The 16,405-nt window shown below is 31.5% G+C and overlaps 1 protein-coding gene across 8 annotated transcripts in view; it reads right to left on the bottom strand.

The window, feature by feature from the left end:
• MESK2 (misexpression suppressor of KSR 2) overlaps positions 1-16,405 on the bottom strand; it is a 238,770-nt gene that overhangs the window by 45,302 nt on the left and 177,063 nt on the right. For all 8 annotated transcript variants that reach the window (XR_012757344.1, XM_075372706.1, XM_075372707.1 and 5 more), the window contains one exon: positions 14,616-14,815. Coding sequence is in view for 7 of the 8 variants with exons in the window: in XM_075372706.1 (XP_075228821.1) it covers positions 14,616-14,815 (200 nt within the window). In the remaining variant the exon portion in view is untranslated. The remainder of the gene's footprint in view (positions 1-14,615; positions 14,816-16,405) is intronic.

The following is a 16,405-nucleotide window of genomic DNA, read 5'->3' as shown; positions in this document are numbered from 1 at the left end:
CCACTGCCCAACTTTCTGGTAGTTTTAGTTGATGCAGGATCTTCCAATTCTTCTTTTGATTTTCTGGAGTCTGTCAGTCTTTGACTGTATGTTCAGGAGGAAGAGTTTTTCTATTGCATATGTGGCTTTCGATTTTATAACTGCATTGTAGTGTCATATTTTTGCATTTATGGATAGACTTTTTACTTTAGGTATATCAGTTTAACTTTTGTACTTTTGCTAGTTTGTTCTTGTTTAGATGGAGGTTTTTTTCATTTAGTTTGTCTGTTATTATTTCTCCAAGGTTTTTAAACTGGGTTACCATTTTGACTTTGTTACCATTTATGTTTACTTCTTCTAATTGTGTTGGTTTTTGGGGCATAATTCCTATCACCTTTTCAAATTATATTTTGAGGCCAATTTTATTTACAATGTTCTGAAGTTATAATATCTTTGTTTTAGCTTTGTCGATGTTGTTTGCTAGAAGTACGAAGTCGTCAGCGAAACCAAGTCAGTTTGTTTTGATTTTTTCACCTATTTTTATTTTTGGGGGAATTTTTTGAGCCATTCCCTCATTACTGTTTTCAGAGCGCAGTTAAATAGTAGCGGTGAAAGTCCATCGCCTAGACACAGTTCTTTTTTTATCTCAAAAGGTTCCAAGAGTTTGCTCTGAATTTCACTTTTGACTTAGTATTTGTGAGGGTCAGTTTTATCATGTTTATTAATTTGAGATATAGGCCGAGGTTTTTCAATACCTCCTAGTTCTTTTTCCATTTGTAAACCAATCCTATTGAGGATGATTCTTGAAAGAATTTTGTACGTTGTGTCTAGAAGTGAGATTCCACTGTAGTTGTTGGGTCTGTTTTGTATGTTTTTTTGTTTAGCAGGTGGATGAGGGCTGTCATCTAGTGGTCTGGTAGTTCTTCTTTGATCCAAATGTTGACAAGCTGTTGATGATGGGCGATTTTTTCTGGTCTTCCTACATGTTTCCATATCTCTTTAAAGATCAGATATTCTCCTGCCGCTCTGTAATTCTTCATCCCACCCAGTGCTTGGTTGACTTCTTTTATTGTAGGAGGGTTGATGTTTTCCAGTGGTGTTGTTATTGGGGTGCTGCTGTTGAAGTTTAGGAGTTCTGTCAGTTCTTTGCAATTTAGGAGTTTGTTGAAATATCTTGCTACGATTTCCATGTTGTCTTCATTGTTATGGGCCAGATTATGATTTTCATCTTTCATTAGTAGGGTTGGAGTTCGTATTTTTTGGAGTTGTTTATTGAAGATTTTGTGGTAGTCTCTTGAGTGCATTTTGTTGAATTTTTCTTCTACTGATTTCAGTGTGACTTTATGGAGTTGTCTTTCAATTTCCTTAGGGTTCAGTTGGTTTCTTTTTTGTTTTACTAGATTTTAGAAGCATGTTCCTGAATTTGGGATTGGTGTAATAGCCATGCTTGATATCTCTTCTCTACTGTTTTGTTGCATTCGCTGTTGCACCATTGAGCTTTTTACAGGGTTTTATTGGGGCCAATTCTTCTGTGATTTGTTTAAGATTGTTGACTAGGTCTTCGAGTTTATCTCTGACTGTCATTTTTTTGGTTGGTCTATGGAAATTTTCATTTTTGATTTGTTGGGTAGGATCTATTTTTCTTTAGTTTTAGTCGCTTGGTTTTGTTGCTTCCTGTGGGGAGTGAATTTATTATTTAAAATTTTTTATTTTATATTATACCTAAAAATAATATTAGTAGATAACAGAAGGAAATAATGTTTAGAATATCATTTATTATTTATAAGTAATATTTCAGTAAGCAAATGACCAGTTACTCAATATGTATAAGGATTTAACATAAATACTACTAACAGGAGATCAATGCTTGACAGGTTCATCAGAAACTGAATTCTGTTTAAAGAATTTTACAATAATTAAAATATTGACCTAAATGTACCTTTCCATACAGTAAAATTGTAAAATAATATGTGATGAAACTCTACATAAAATGACACATACTTTTATTGGAAATATTAGCAATTAATGTTCCAATAAAAGTATTAGTGTTTCTAATCAAAATTCCTTCAAAATTCCTAATTTAAATTTCAAAAGTATGATAATTATATTTATAATTAGCATGCAGTTACTTCATTATGATTCTTTACTGTTGTCTGAATACAAAAATTTAGCTTTTATATTCTTTTTTGCAAGCATCAAATTTACATTCTATAAAAATTTTACAAATTTATTTTAAATAAAATTGAATTTTAAATTAAAATGAAATAATTTGAAAATGTTACTATGCATAAGAAAAGGCACCCATAAACTAAACAACTACAGATCTATATATACATATTAAAATATTCTCTCTTCAGTTGCAATATATACAAGTGGGTAAAAATTAATATTTTGTTGTAACAAATACAAAGTAATTGCTAATGTTTGCTAATATTGTATGCTACTAATGCTTAGAAGAGCACACAATACACTGCCAATGTTGTATTTCTTGGGTAAAATGTGGTCTATTCTGTAACCCAACTTTAATTATGTTATCCTATAAAACATAATTAATAATAAGCAATACAGTTGCCAGAAAAAACCTCTTCAACTCAAACTGTAGGAAACATTATTTTCTAACTCTTTAAAAAAAATATTATTATTATACACGAAATATAATAATTAAGCTTGTAAAAGAAGTAGTATGATATTAGAAGAAGACATTATTTTATTGTAACATTCATGAAGTAATATTTTAATTTATACAAAAAATAGTTATCAGTTTCACTTTGTCACTTTGTCAGGTTAGTTTGATTGGTATGCGCATATATTTTTTTTCTGTTTATCCTCCAGAACCACAGTTAGGATTACTTCAGAGGATGATATGTGTGAATGTAAATGAAATGTAGTCTTCTTATACAGTTTCAGGTCGACCATTTCTGAGATGTATGGTTAATTAAAACCCAACCACCAAAGAACATCGGTATCCATGATCTAGTATTCAAATTTGTATAAAAGTAACTGTCTTTACTAGGACTTGAACCTTAGAACTTTCAACTTCAAAATCAGCTGATTTGCAAAGATGTATTCACTAATAAACCAATCCGGTGGGTAGTATGCGCAAATCTAAAAATATAGTTATAAATAATAAATCAAATTAACATTTAAAATTTAGGTTGACAAATTTGAACTTTTATGTTTTAAGATGAAACTAAGTTTCTGAACAAAGATTAATGTTTAGGAGCAGCCGAATAATAAATGGAATAAGGGTATATATAATACCAGAGTTAAACATAATTGATAAAATGTGTTGACAACAAAACTACTACAAAGGCAATAAATAGTTCAAACTGATGACCATTTCGTAAAACAATAAATTATTCAAAGTTAAAAAATGGTTAATTACAGTGAACATATCAAAGGTTGGAAACAATATAATGCAATTGGGTGATGTAGACCTTCAAAACAGATTTATTACTCATTACAAATCCATTTACAGAATAAATAAATGGTTAATAAGAATTGTACATCATTTTATAGATATAGTTTGTATTAACAGCTGGTTAAAATACAAAAGTAACTCCAAAAATCAGCATCATTCAAAATCTGACACTTGAAACCCTCATTTTTTCAAGGTACATGTTGCTCAGTTATTAATCTAAAACCAGGATCATGTAAAAGATTAAATACTATCTCCTAAAGAAGAGTCAAAAAGGGAAACTTGACAATATTATTTACTCCATCTCTGAGGCAAAGAGTGCTATTTACATTACATCCTACAAGCAATGCAGTTAAATGTGGCTCAATGTTGCCAGAATTCAGGTCATAAAGGACAAGTGCAACTGTTTATCTAATAAAAACATATTTTCTTGTGTGATGAAAGAAAGAGACAAGAGAATAAAAAAAGATCCAAAAAGTTGAATCAAATGTTTAATTACGTACTTTTTATTTTTTGAGGATTTTTGCAGTTAGTGCCAATAAATAAAGTAAAAAATGTGTGATTTTAGGGAATCTTTTTTATTCAAATATTAGAATATATATAACAATGTAACAATTACTTTAACCTGAGTCATATTCTGTAAATAATTTGCGTACATATGTGTCTATAGTTACTCTGTTTATACAGATATCACTTAGAAATGCTTGATCAGTTCTTAATAAAACTCACAAGGTTGATTTAATCTTGGTCTTGATTCAAACTCAGGCAATATGCAGTTTTTAAAAAAATATACTGTGAACACTGGCCTCCTTTTGATCAAAAATGATTTTTACCATTTTTTTTTTTTAACTCAAAACTATTATGGTAGAAAAACTAATCTCGATAAAATCTTAAAAAAACTTTTGTTTAAATTTTCTTTTTTCTTTTAATGGGCTTCAGTTTCTGAATGTTTAATAATAAATGAAATACTTATGAGAAATAAAAGTAAGTAGAAAACCTTATTCTTTTTTATGGTTTATTAACTGTTAATAAACATATGTTTGACCTGTTATTTATTTAAAACTGGGAATCTGTTCTGTAGTTATACTGCCACAAAAAAATACAAACATACACATACGAAAACTTTTGTCAAACTAATTTACTCTACTTCCACAACTGCATAAATACATGCCCTGGTTACATGATTACTTGCCCAACTATATGAGGAGATGGGAAGACTCAGTTCAGTTCAAATGATCATGGTCAACAAAGATTTTGTTGAATGATTTTGGCTGATTCTTATGTACGTTCAGTGCAGACTTCATCTACCAGCTCAGAATTTGTCCTAATAGCTAAGTTTTTTTTTACAACATGCTCACACAATTCAGAAAAGACAAAAAAAATTTATTTATGTAAAGCCTTTTCAAAATAAATTTATTTTTATGATGAATAATTTAATGGACAAGCAATCACATTAAATCTACTGATTACTATTTATAAATTCTCTATTTATGTCTTGGCAGAAAATAATGTAAAGAAACTTCTAATTAATATCATAATAGTTATAATATAACATGTTATGATCACACAACTATATCAACTATATTATGAATGGTTTATTTATTTATGAAATGTTAACTGTTTTTTATTTGTCAGTTAATGATGTCACAACGAGAACAAACAGTTATTTAGTTGACTTACCACAGCTTCACTTGAAGCTGTTTTTATATGAATAATACTCTCAGTAAAGTCTGTTGTATTCTATTCCTACTGCATAGGTGTCAAAACATTTACATAGTTTTTTTAAGCATACTGTTTACATGATGCAATATGTCTTTAAAACTATATTAATACATGTACTTTGATTTTTTCCAAAGAAAAGTAAAATCTTGAATAAGTAATAGATGAACACAGTGAATGCTTTCACCAGGATATTTAAACAGTGAAAATTTACAATCAGGAAAAATGGGACCCAACTTTACTTGCAAATTGAAATTATGTTTACTGATAAACATCATTTTTGTTTGATTGGGAAGGCTGCAGAGAATGATATTTGCACTGAGCAAATAAAACATTTCGGAGACATAACCTGGAGCTGGATCCTTAAACTCTTTAACAACTGTGCTATTAAATACACTATTCCAAAACTATGGAGGAAATCCAAGGTGGTCGCAATTCTCAAGCCGGGCAAAGCTCCTGAAGAACCCAGCAGTTACAGATCTATATTTACATGTGATTTACAGATCTATATTTGTACATGTGACTGAGAAGATTTCTCAGTCACATGTACAAGCTTTATGAGAGAATGATTCTGGAACGTATTCAACCAGTTATTGAAGAAATACTTATTCCTCAACAAGCTGGGTTTAGACCGGGCAAAATCTGTACAGGTCAAGTTTTAAAGCTGACAGAGCACACTGAACAGGGCTTTCAGGAGAAACTCATCACAGGCGTTGCATACGTCAACTTATCGGCGGCTTACGATACAGTAAACCACAGACTGCTTCTACAAAAAATACTTTTATCAACAGGGGATCACCAACTAGCTAAAATAGTAGAATCATTACTACAGAACAGGCATTTTTATGTTAGCTTCAAAGGAAAGAAAAGTCGCTGGAGAAACCAGAGGGATGGACTGCCCCAGGGCGATGTGCTATCACCCTTACTTTTCAACCTGTATACCAACGAACAACCTATCTTCCCTGAGGCTGAGCATTTCCTATATGTGGACGATCTTGCCTAGGCTGTTCAAGACCAAACTTTTCCAGAAGTTGAGAAGAGACTTACCGCAGCCCTAAATGGTTTAACTGAGTATTATAAAACAAACTCCTTAAAACAAAATCCAGTGAAAACAATTGTATGCGCCTACCATCTGAAAACCAGGGAAGCAAAAAGACGATTGAATGTTACATGGGACAATCGGCAGCTGGAACACTCAGAAGCGCCAAAGTACCTTGGAGTTATATTAGACAGATCACTTACGTATAAGGCTCACTGTCAAGGCACAATGTTGAAAGTAAATATGAGGAACAATCTCCTGAGGAAACACCGAAGCAGCAAATGGGGTGCTAAGCCAACTGTCCTGTCGACGACAGCTAGAGCTTTGTGCTATTCAACAGGTGAATATGCATGTCCTGTGTGGAACAGATCAACACACACCAAAAAGATAGATATAGTGCTGAACGAGACCTGTCATTTAATAACGGGATGTATGAAACCCACTCCTATTGAAAAGTTGCACTGAGTGGCGGGCATGGAGGAACCCGGAATACGTCGAGCTGAAGCCAAGTACATTGAACGGTTCAGACAATCTTTCGATAAACGACATACAATGTACCAGATGGAGCGACCACCCCCTCTGAGACTGAAATTGAGAAAGGGATTTTTGAACTCTACATCTATCAAGCCCCCTCCATGGTTCCCAAAAAGGGCCCCAACACTTCCAGGACATGACCTGGACTGACAAACGTGGGTGACTTTAAACCAGCTTCGAACTGGGGTTGCACCAACCAGAGTTAACCACGCTAGATGGCGTCAAATAGAACTTAACGACCTGAACTGCGAGTGCGGTGAGATGTTCAGGACTTTGAACATCTCCTTATGTTTCGGTGGCACAATACTGGCAAAGGTTTTAATGTCTCATCACTCGGACACGAAAAAGTAAATAAGTTTGTTTCCTAACATGTGATACATGATTTTAATCTGTTTTTTGATGCTGAAAACGAATATGAACTCAGAATCTTTCTATCACCCACCATTTAAAAAAATTTTTAATTTTAATTAAAAGATTTTTTTCATTTTTCAACATATAGTTTGCATTTTAAAGCTCCTATATTGTATTTTGTTAGCTCATTTTTTATTGTTTAACTTTGCTAATATAATTTGTAACTTATAAATAAATAATACTAGACAAAGAATCAAATCATATCATAGTTACATTTAATACATCACATCTAATACTGAAGAGTGAGCCTTCATGGACAAGATTAATAATGTCTGTACAGGTCAAAACATGTATCTGAAAACACAGCTGTGTTGTTTGTATTAAGCACTGGATTTAGGAATGAATTAATCTTGTTCAGTCTTATTTCTGTCTTAAGTTTTTTAACAGTGCAATGTCATAACACCTCGAAATTGTGTAAATGATGTGAAATGGATGTGGATGTGGTAAATGATGTGTACGTGGTGAGTTTACTGTAAAATCAAATAGAAAAAACATTACACCTTTAATTGAAAAGCATATCATTTGTACTTTCAGTGTTAAATTGGTGATCAGGATAAAATGTGGGCTCCTCAAGTAGTATGCACTAATTGTTCTGTAAATTTAATAGGATGGCTGAAAGGTACACAGAAGCTTTGCCATCTGGTGTACCTATGGTTTGGCGTGAATTAAAGGATCAATAGTTACTTTTGTTTAACCAGTGTGTCTGGAATTTCTAAAAAATATAAACATCCTGTAAAATATCCTTCATTGCAATCTGCAATCAGATCTGTACCTAATAGTGAAATTGTTCCAGTTCCTGAGCCACCTGTGAATGTATGTTTCAAAAGCACTGATGAAGAATCAGGCAGTACTGAAGAAGACAACAATGATTTTGATTTTCAGTTATCATCCAATAAGCCATATCTTATATCACAAGGCGAATTAAATGACTTGGTTAGGGACTTAAATTTATCAAAAAAATCAAACTGAATTGTTAGGATCAAAACTACAAGGTTGGAATTTATTTTTAAAAAATACAAAAATTTTGGGCTTTCGAAGACAACAAAAAGAACTTTCTCAGTACTTTAGTGATGAAAATAATTTGGTTTATTGCACATATATTGATGATCTTGTGTTGCACTTAAGACAAGTTCATAAACCTGAGGACTGGCACCTTTTCATAGATTCGTCCAAGTACAGCTTAGAAGTGGTTCCACTACACAATGGTTAAAAATCTCCTTCTATACAACCGCTTATAATATTAATTTGAAAGAGACATACGATGTGATGAAAGACATTCTTGAAAAAATAAAATATAAAAAACATAGCTGTAACATGTGTGCTGATTTGAAAATTCTAGCTATTTTATTAGGCATGCAGTCAGGCTATACAAGTACATGTGTTTTCTTTGAGAATGGACAGCCGAGCTACGGATAAACATACCAAAGAATGGAAGAAATGAGACAATGTAACTCCAAATGGGAAAATCATTATTCAAGCGCCCTTAGTTGAACTCAAAAAAAAATATTTTTACCCCCTCTCCATATCAAGCTAGGGCTAGTGAAAAATTTTGTAAAAACACTGAAGAAGGATAGTCCTGGATTTTTGTACATCAGGCAGAAATTTCTGAATTTAAGTAAAGGAAAAATTAAAGAAGGAATATTTGTTGATCCTCAAATAAGAGAGCTGATCAAAGATGATGTCTCAATGTTAAATAATGTAGAAAGTGTAGCTTGGGCTTCATTTAAAGACGTTTGCAAATATTTTCTCGGCAAACAAAAATCTGACAATCACCATGATATTATTAATCAACTTCTTACTTCATACAGCGCTATGGGATGTAATATGTCTTTGAAAATACATTTCCTCCACTCACATCTGGATTTTTTCCCGGACAACCTCAGAGACGTAAGTGATGAACACAGTGAACATTTCCACCAAGACATTTCGGTGATGGAAAGTCGTTATAAAGGGAAATGGAATACTAACATGGTAGCCAATTACTGCTGGACATTAATTTGGGATGTGCTTGAGGCCATTTATAAAAGAAAAGCATCAGTGAAATCATTCTCACACAGGTATGGGCATGTAAAATTAAAAATTTTACAGATTTTAAATATATTTTCCCTTAATTTTTTTTGAAGCGTAATTTATTTAAAACTAAAGGTGTTAGAAAAACTGTATTTACAGATCTATAATGTATGCAAAAAAGCAATTCAAGAAATGGTATCACACTTAGAGAAACATTAAAAAATTTTTTTTTGCCTGTCAGTGTTATTACTCAAAACTATATATGAACTCTTGTGAAGGTTTTTAGACCAGAAAATCATTGAAAAACAAACTTTTGGTAAATCATATTATATTATATTGCTTTCAGAAAATTGAAACTACAAAATTTTTTTAATGCATATTACTCAAAAACACTACTATCACTGGAACAATTTGGCACATAAATTTGAAATCAGCAAAAAAGAAATCCTATGTGAACAATTCAATATCACAAAAAAGAGTAATTTTATAACTGTCCACTTTATTAAAGAATGTAAAAAATTGTAAAAATTAATTTTGCTGCAAAAAGTCGGTTATTTTGCTTTGTTTCGAACATTTCGTGTTGTAATACAGTTTTTGAGGGTTCTTTTCTAAATCAAAACAAATAGTCTGTATCTTCATTAGCAATTTCTGTAAAATTGAGAAACTGGCAAACGATTTGAAAGTGAGATACGATCCTCCGATTGTATCTCACGTTCAAATAAAATAAATTTAAATGAATTGTAGCAAAAAATGTGTATACATAATTTAATAGGAGTAATGAGAAGTCATGTGGTATCCACATCAGATTTTTTTAATCCTTTTTACCAGGTATTTTGTAATGAATAAGAAATATGGTTTATCTGAAATTGATGTTTTTATTTGAAAGCTGTCACTTTGTTTTTAAAAATCCTAGAAGGTTGAAATGTTCACAGAAGTTTTTGAATCTTCATTAAGAGGTCTGTAAAATTTCAATAGAATCGGTGGGGAATGGGCAAATTGATTCTAAATCAAGAGCATATATCATGAGGTACATTCTACATATAAAATAAATCATCATTTATGGTGATCCAAGGAACTGATGATTTTAAGTCATTATAACCGATAATCACAATACTACTTTAATACGCCATCTACATGGGTACTGTAATACAGTAAAATAATAACCATTAAATTTTTTTTTCTCAATAACAATTATAATTACAATCGGCTCTCCTGCGGAGCCATAAGTAAGTTTCCTGACAAAAGCACGTGATAAGGAGGTCCTTAAGGAACCCCCAAAATAAATAACACACAATAAATAGTTGCAAGTAAACTTATAGTCCAATATGAAATTTCAAGCTCAGTCGTAAATCACAAACCATTAATTTCAGCACCATATAGTCCATAAAACACACATTAATAACAAATAAAAAAAAGAAAAAGAAAGAGAAGTAACAAGAAATTAGATACGACACCACTAAACTTGATGGTGTTAGATTCCAAACTGTTACGCAGACCCTAAGTCGAGTACATGGACACATTTCAACCGTCGGACGTCTCTGCTGTTATTGAGTAGAACAATCATTAAAAATAATAATAATTTATTTCCATAGTAAAGTAATACAAAAAAAAAAAAACACAAAAATATGCAATAATAAATAAAAATACGGTAGAGTAAAAGAAGATAGAGAAAAATTAATTTTTCTGCAAAAAGTCGGTTATTTTGCTTTGTTTCGACCACTTTGTGTTGTAATACAGTTTTTGAAGGTTCTTCTCTAAATCAAAACAAATACTCTTTGTTTCTTCATAAGCAATTTCTATAAAACTGAGAAACCAGCAAATGGTTTTCATTGCCTCTTAAAGTCTGGAAGATTTGGAGGATTGATGTCTTCATCATTGTCATTACCTACATCTTCATCATTTCTGCTAGTACTGAAGCCATCATCATCTGTTACAGTTTCATGCGTTTCTAAATCTTTGTCAACCTCTTGATAATCTTCAAACAATGCATTTGACGACGATTAGTTTTGCAGACTATTGCCCCATTCCGCTAAAGATCCTTCTTCAAATACGACGTCAGTAACTTCGCCAGCCTGAGGTAAAATTCCTACATGTAGAAAGCAATTTTTTGCAGTCAGTGGAGAAACCTCATTCCAGGATCTTTCTAACATAATTATAACATCCGCAATAGTTATTTGTGTTTCCTTCTTTTTTTTTATCTAAATCCTGAATCGTTTGTAAAATTGGGTGTTTTTTGTAGTGGACTTTTACAGACTTGATCTAAGGGCTGTAAGACTGCTGTTGTGTTCGGTGATAAGAACACTAACTTTAAACACGGAAGATTTTCAACTTGTGGATGAGCCGGACAGTTGTTAATGAGCAGCAGTATTTTGTCGTTTTCAATCGTTAATTAAAAATCCCATTTTCATAGCCAAAAAGTAAAGATATCACTTGTCATCCAAGCTTTCTTGTTACTTTCGTACATAAGAGGAAGCGATTTAAAACTTTTAAAACATCGGGATTTACCACTTTTCCCTATAACCATAAGTTTTTTTTTGTCAGTTCCAGTTATATTCGTAGCAATTAGTACCGTTAGTCTTTCTAGTGATAATTTTCCCCTCAAAAACGTTTTGCCTTTAAACCGAAAGGTTCTTTATGGCATCAGTTTAAAAAAAGACCGGATTCATCAGCATTATAGATTTTTCATCCGAATAGCCCTCTTTTAATACTGGTCAAATGGTTTCTAGCCATTTTCCTGACACACCGGATGGAACTGCTGCGGTTACGCCGCTTATTCTCCCCGATACAATATTGCGACGTTGACGGAACCGTTGTATCCAAGCTGAAGTTATTTCAGGTGGTTTACCGAATTTTTCAGAAAAATCGTTTGCATATATTGCAATATAGGGCCGCTAATAGGCCTACAGTACTAACATCACAAGCACTCTGGTATTTAAACCATTTTAACAGCGCTTGGTCTACATCATTATGTCGACTAGGCCATAATTTTTTTGATTCACAGAATTTGTCTCAAAATTTTTCTTAATTTTTTCTTGGTTCTTCCATATCACCGATAATGTCGAATGACCAACGCCTAATTCCTGGGAAATGTCATTAATTTCACCATTCTCTAACCGCCAGATAATGTGCGTCTTTTCCTCTATCGTGAATGTTTTTCGCGAAGTCATAATTAAATCACTATTAAATGAATTACACAAGATACGTAAAATAGTATACTGTATCCGCACGATATGATACGCTCACAGCAAAAGATTAATAACAACTGAATATGGCTGCTTCAGTTTACAATAATCTGGTACAGGAAAATGATAAGAAAAACAAGAACTATAGTTATGTGTGCAGGTAAAAAGGAAAAGTTGATTCATTTTAACCGTCAAAATATTTCTGTAGCTACAATGCAGATATACTACGTCGACCCACCGGGTTGGTCTAGTGGTAAACGCGTCTTCCCAAATCAGCTGATTTGGAAGTCGAGAGTTCCAGCGTTCAAGTCCTAGTAAAGCCAGCTATTTTTACACGGATTTGAATACTAGATCATGGATACCGGTGTTCTTTGGTGGTTGGGTTTCAATTAAACACACATCTCAGGAATGGTCGATCTGAGAATGTACAAGACTACACTTCATTTACACTCATACAATATAATCTTCATTCATCCTCTGAAGTATTAACTGAACGGTGTTACCGAAAGCTAACCAGGAAAAGAAAGAAGAAAGAAGATATACTACATTACTGACGAGTCACTTCCGTCCGTCATTATAAGCGATAAAATCTTGCATTGCAGAGAGAAAATAAGTCATAATAATCGATATGTCACTACAACCAATGTAATTATAAACAATATACTTACTGTATTTATATATTAACAGCATACCAAACCAAGAGACATGTTTTTGGTCACTATATCCAATGTCACTATAAACGATACTTATTGTATTTAATATACATTGAGAGAATATTGATTTTATTCAAATTATTCATTTATATATCACAATTTGATAACGTAGACTGGAATAAAATGTTCAGCATTTTAAAAAAGTTAGGGTTCAAATACAGAGATAGAAGAACATTTGCTAACATGTACAGGAACCAAACAGCAACAGTAATAATTGAAGAACATAAGAAAGAAGCCGTAATAAGAAAGGGAGTCCGACAAGGATGTTCCCTATCTCCGTTACTTTTTAATCTTTACATGGATCTAGCAGTTAATGATGTTAAAGAACAATTTAGATTCGGAGTAACAGTACAAGGTGAAAAGATAAAGATGCTACGATTTGCTGATGATAGTAATTCTAGCCAAGAATAAAAAGGATTTAGAAGAAACAATGAACGGCATAGATGAAGTCCTACGCAAGAACTATCGCATGAAAATAAACAAGAACAAAACAAAAGTAATGAAATGTAGTAGAAATAACAAAGATGGACCACTGAATGTGAAAATAGGAGAAAAGATTATGGAGGTAGAAGAATTTTGTTATTTGGGAAGTAGAATTACTAAAGATGGACGAAGCAGGAGCGATATAAAATGCTGAATAGCACAAGCGAAACGAGCCTTCAGTAAGAAATATAATTTGTTTACATCAAAAATTAATTTAAATGTCAGGAAAAGATTTTTGAAAGTATATGTTTGGAGTGTCGCTTTATATGGAAGTGAAACTTGGACAATCGGAGTATCTGAGAAGAAAAGATTAGAAGCTTTTGAAATGTGGTGCTATAGGAGAATGTTAAAAATCAGGATAAAGTGACAAATAAAGAGGTATTGCGACAAATAGATGAAGAAAGAAGCATTTGGAAAAATATAGTTAAAAGAAGAGACCTATAGGCCACATACTAAGGCATCCTGGAATAGTCGCTTTAATATTGGAAGGACAGGTAGAAGGAAAAAATTGTGTAGGCAGGCCACATTTGGAATATGTAAAACAAATTGTTAGGGATGTAGAATGTAGAGGGTATACTGAAATGAAACGACTAGCACTAGATAGGGAATCTTGGAGAGCTGCATCAAACCAGTCAAATGACTGAAGACAAAAAAAAAAAATATCACAATTCATGTGATAAGACACACTCTATCACAATCATGTGAGTACTTACTGAGTAAAACTAAAACGTATGAAAAAATTAATATATAAGTATTCATGAAGTCCCCAAACTATTTCTGGTCTGTGGATGATCAAACATCAATGATCAAATGATCAACCATCACCACCAATGATCAAACATCATATTGTTTTCTTGTCCCTCTTAATTTTATAACAAATAATTTGTTTTGTACCCATCAGAAGAATATTATTATTATTTGGTAGAAACTGTTACGATATGGGAGTTTCTTAGTCAGTTTTTTTTTTTTAATTATAAGCTTTTGATTTTATTTATTACCACTTATAATTTAATTACAATATCATAAGAAGTAAAATTAATTAACTCTTTCATCCTAGTTTACTATCTTTCTTCATTATCTTACAAAAAATTCATAAAAATGATAAATAATAAATCTTATCAACTTACAGTTAAGTCCTAAGTCATGATAGGTTAAAATAGCAGGTTTCGATCGATTTCCTTGTATCGCAACTAATAGAGAGCCTTTATCTGTTTCTACACGTACTTCTTCTATGCTTGGGTCATCTCGACTTAAAGATCTTGCTGTTGGAAACTGCAGCTGAATATTCTTCAACTCGATATCATCCATGCTATCTGACGGCATTGTACTGTAACAGAATTACAATTATTTATTAATATGTATATTAATTTTATAAATATGTAAATTTATAAAATTATTATTGCAATAAAAATTACATCAGATAACCAATTTTTTCTTAATTAATAGAAGAAATAACATCGGAAAAACTTATTTTCATGAAATAACATCTCCTCCAGGAAAATTATGTAAGTTTCTTAAAATAAATACTGAAGAAGAAATAAAGAATACTGATGAAGAAATTCTTCACCTCTATTTTTCAAAACATTGAAGTTAACAAGGAGACACTACTTGAATGGGCGAACAGAATGGAATATACTAATTAATAATCTGAAGACTTATCCAGCGGCAGAACAAAATTATAATGATACAAAATTATATATATATAATATATATGTAATTAAAAACTCTGTGTAATAAAAAAAAAAAGAAATAAAACTCATAACAGTATATCATGATTAATAATAATACCCATGAACTACTGCTTATATAAATCCTACATCTAACATTTATATAAATGTGTGCACACGTAGCACACTTAAACTAAAAATGTACGCATATAAATTATTGCAACTACTTCTGGTGTAGTCACAAAACTAATCTACTTGCAGATGTGCCTGCATTATTTATAACTTGCCACCAAAACAGTATACATGCATGCAGAACAAGTACAAAATTTCTTATTCAGCCTACGACAATATTAAGACAAAAGGATCGTATCGTGCTGCAGGTAAGAGTTGTTAATTAATCTGTAAATTTCCATATATTAATAATCATTTTATTTTTAAAAATCATATAGGTCAGTAATACAGATATTTTTGTTTCATGTTAACTTAATAAAAATAAAAGAATCTGAAGAATCCTTCCCTATTAAAAATTAAATGAAAACATATTATAAATGTAACAAAAATGTACAAACTGTACATTAAATAGTAAATTTTAAACACTTACTCTGTATGATTAACAAGAATAGTTTAAAATCTGGCCAGTTTGAAAAAGTGGTGAACAAATTAAATTCTACCTTAACTAATCCTGTATTAGATTCCTCTCATGTATGCCCCAGTATCATCTTGATTCAGAAATTAATATAGAGAAATATTTAGAATCCCCTTTAAAAAAATTTACTTGAATATTAAGAACCTTCAGTAGTAAATTAACTTCAGAATAATTTTTTTTTAAAGAAAATCCAATTATTTTTCAGGATCTGGACCATTGGATTGTCAATCACTAAAAATGTTTCACTAAATAGACTAAGGTTCTTTTCATGATTAAAAAAGCAAATCTTTCTTTAAAAATTTGTTACTGGTCATAAAGAACAGAAAACAGATTGATATAATTTAAAGTAACAATTTAGATTACTTGATTCAACTTTGTTTGAACGTTTTGAAAAGAGTAATACATATTTTGAGTGATATATAGGCAAAAGTTTTATTGTGGATAAATTTAAATAAATATTAGTTTTTCATTCATTTCATTATTTCAACTGAGAACCCTTTACGTTATAGGATTTAAAAAAAAAATAGTTTACACCACTGTGAATTGTTTAATTACACTTGCATACAAAAAATTTTGAAATCTTCCTTTCTTTCTCGACAAAAAA

This window comes from Lycorma delicatula, chromosome 8 (genome assembly GCF_047948215.1).
Source record: "Lycorma delicatula isolate Av1 chromosome 8, ASM4794821v1, whole genome shotgun sequence".
Lineage (NCBI taxonomy): Eukaryota > Metazoa > Arthropoda > Insecta > Hemiptera > Fulgoridae > Lycorma > Lycorma delicatula.
Note: the sequence above shows the minus strand (reverse complement) of the source record. Positions and strands in the feature narration are given on the sequence as shown.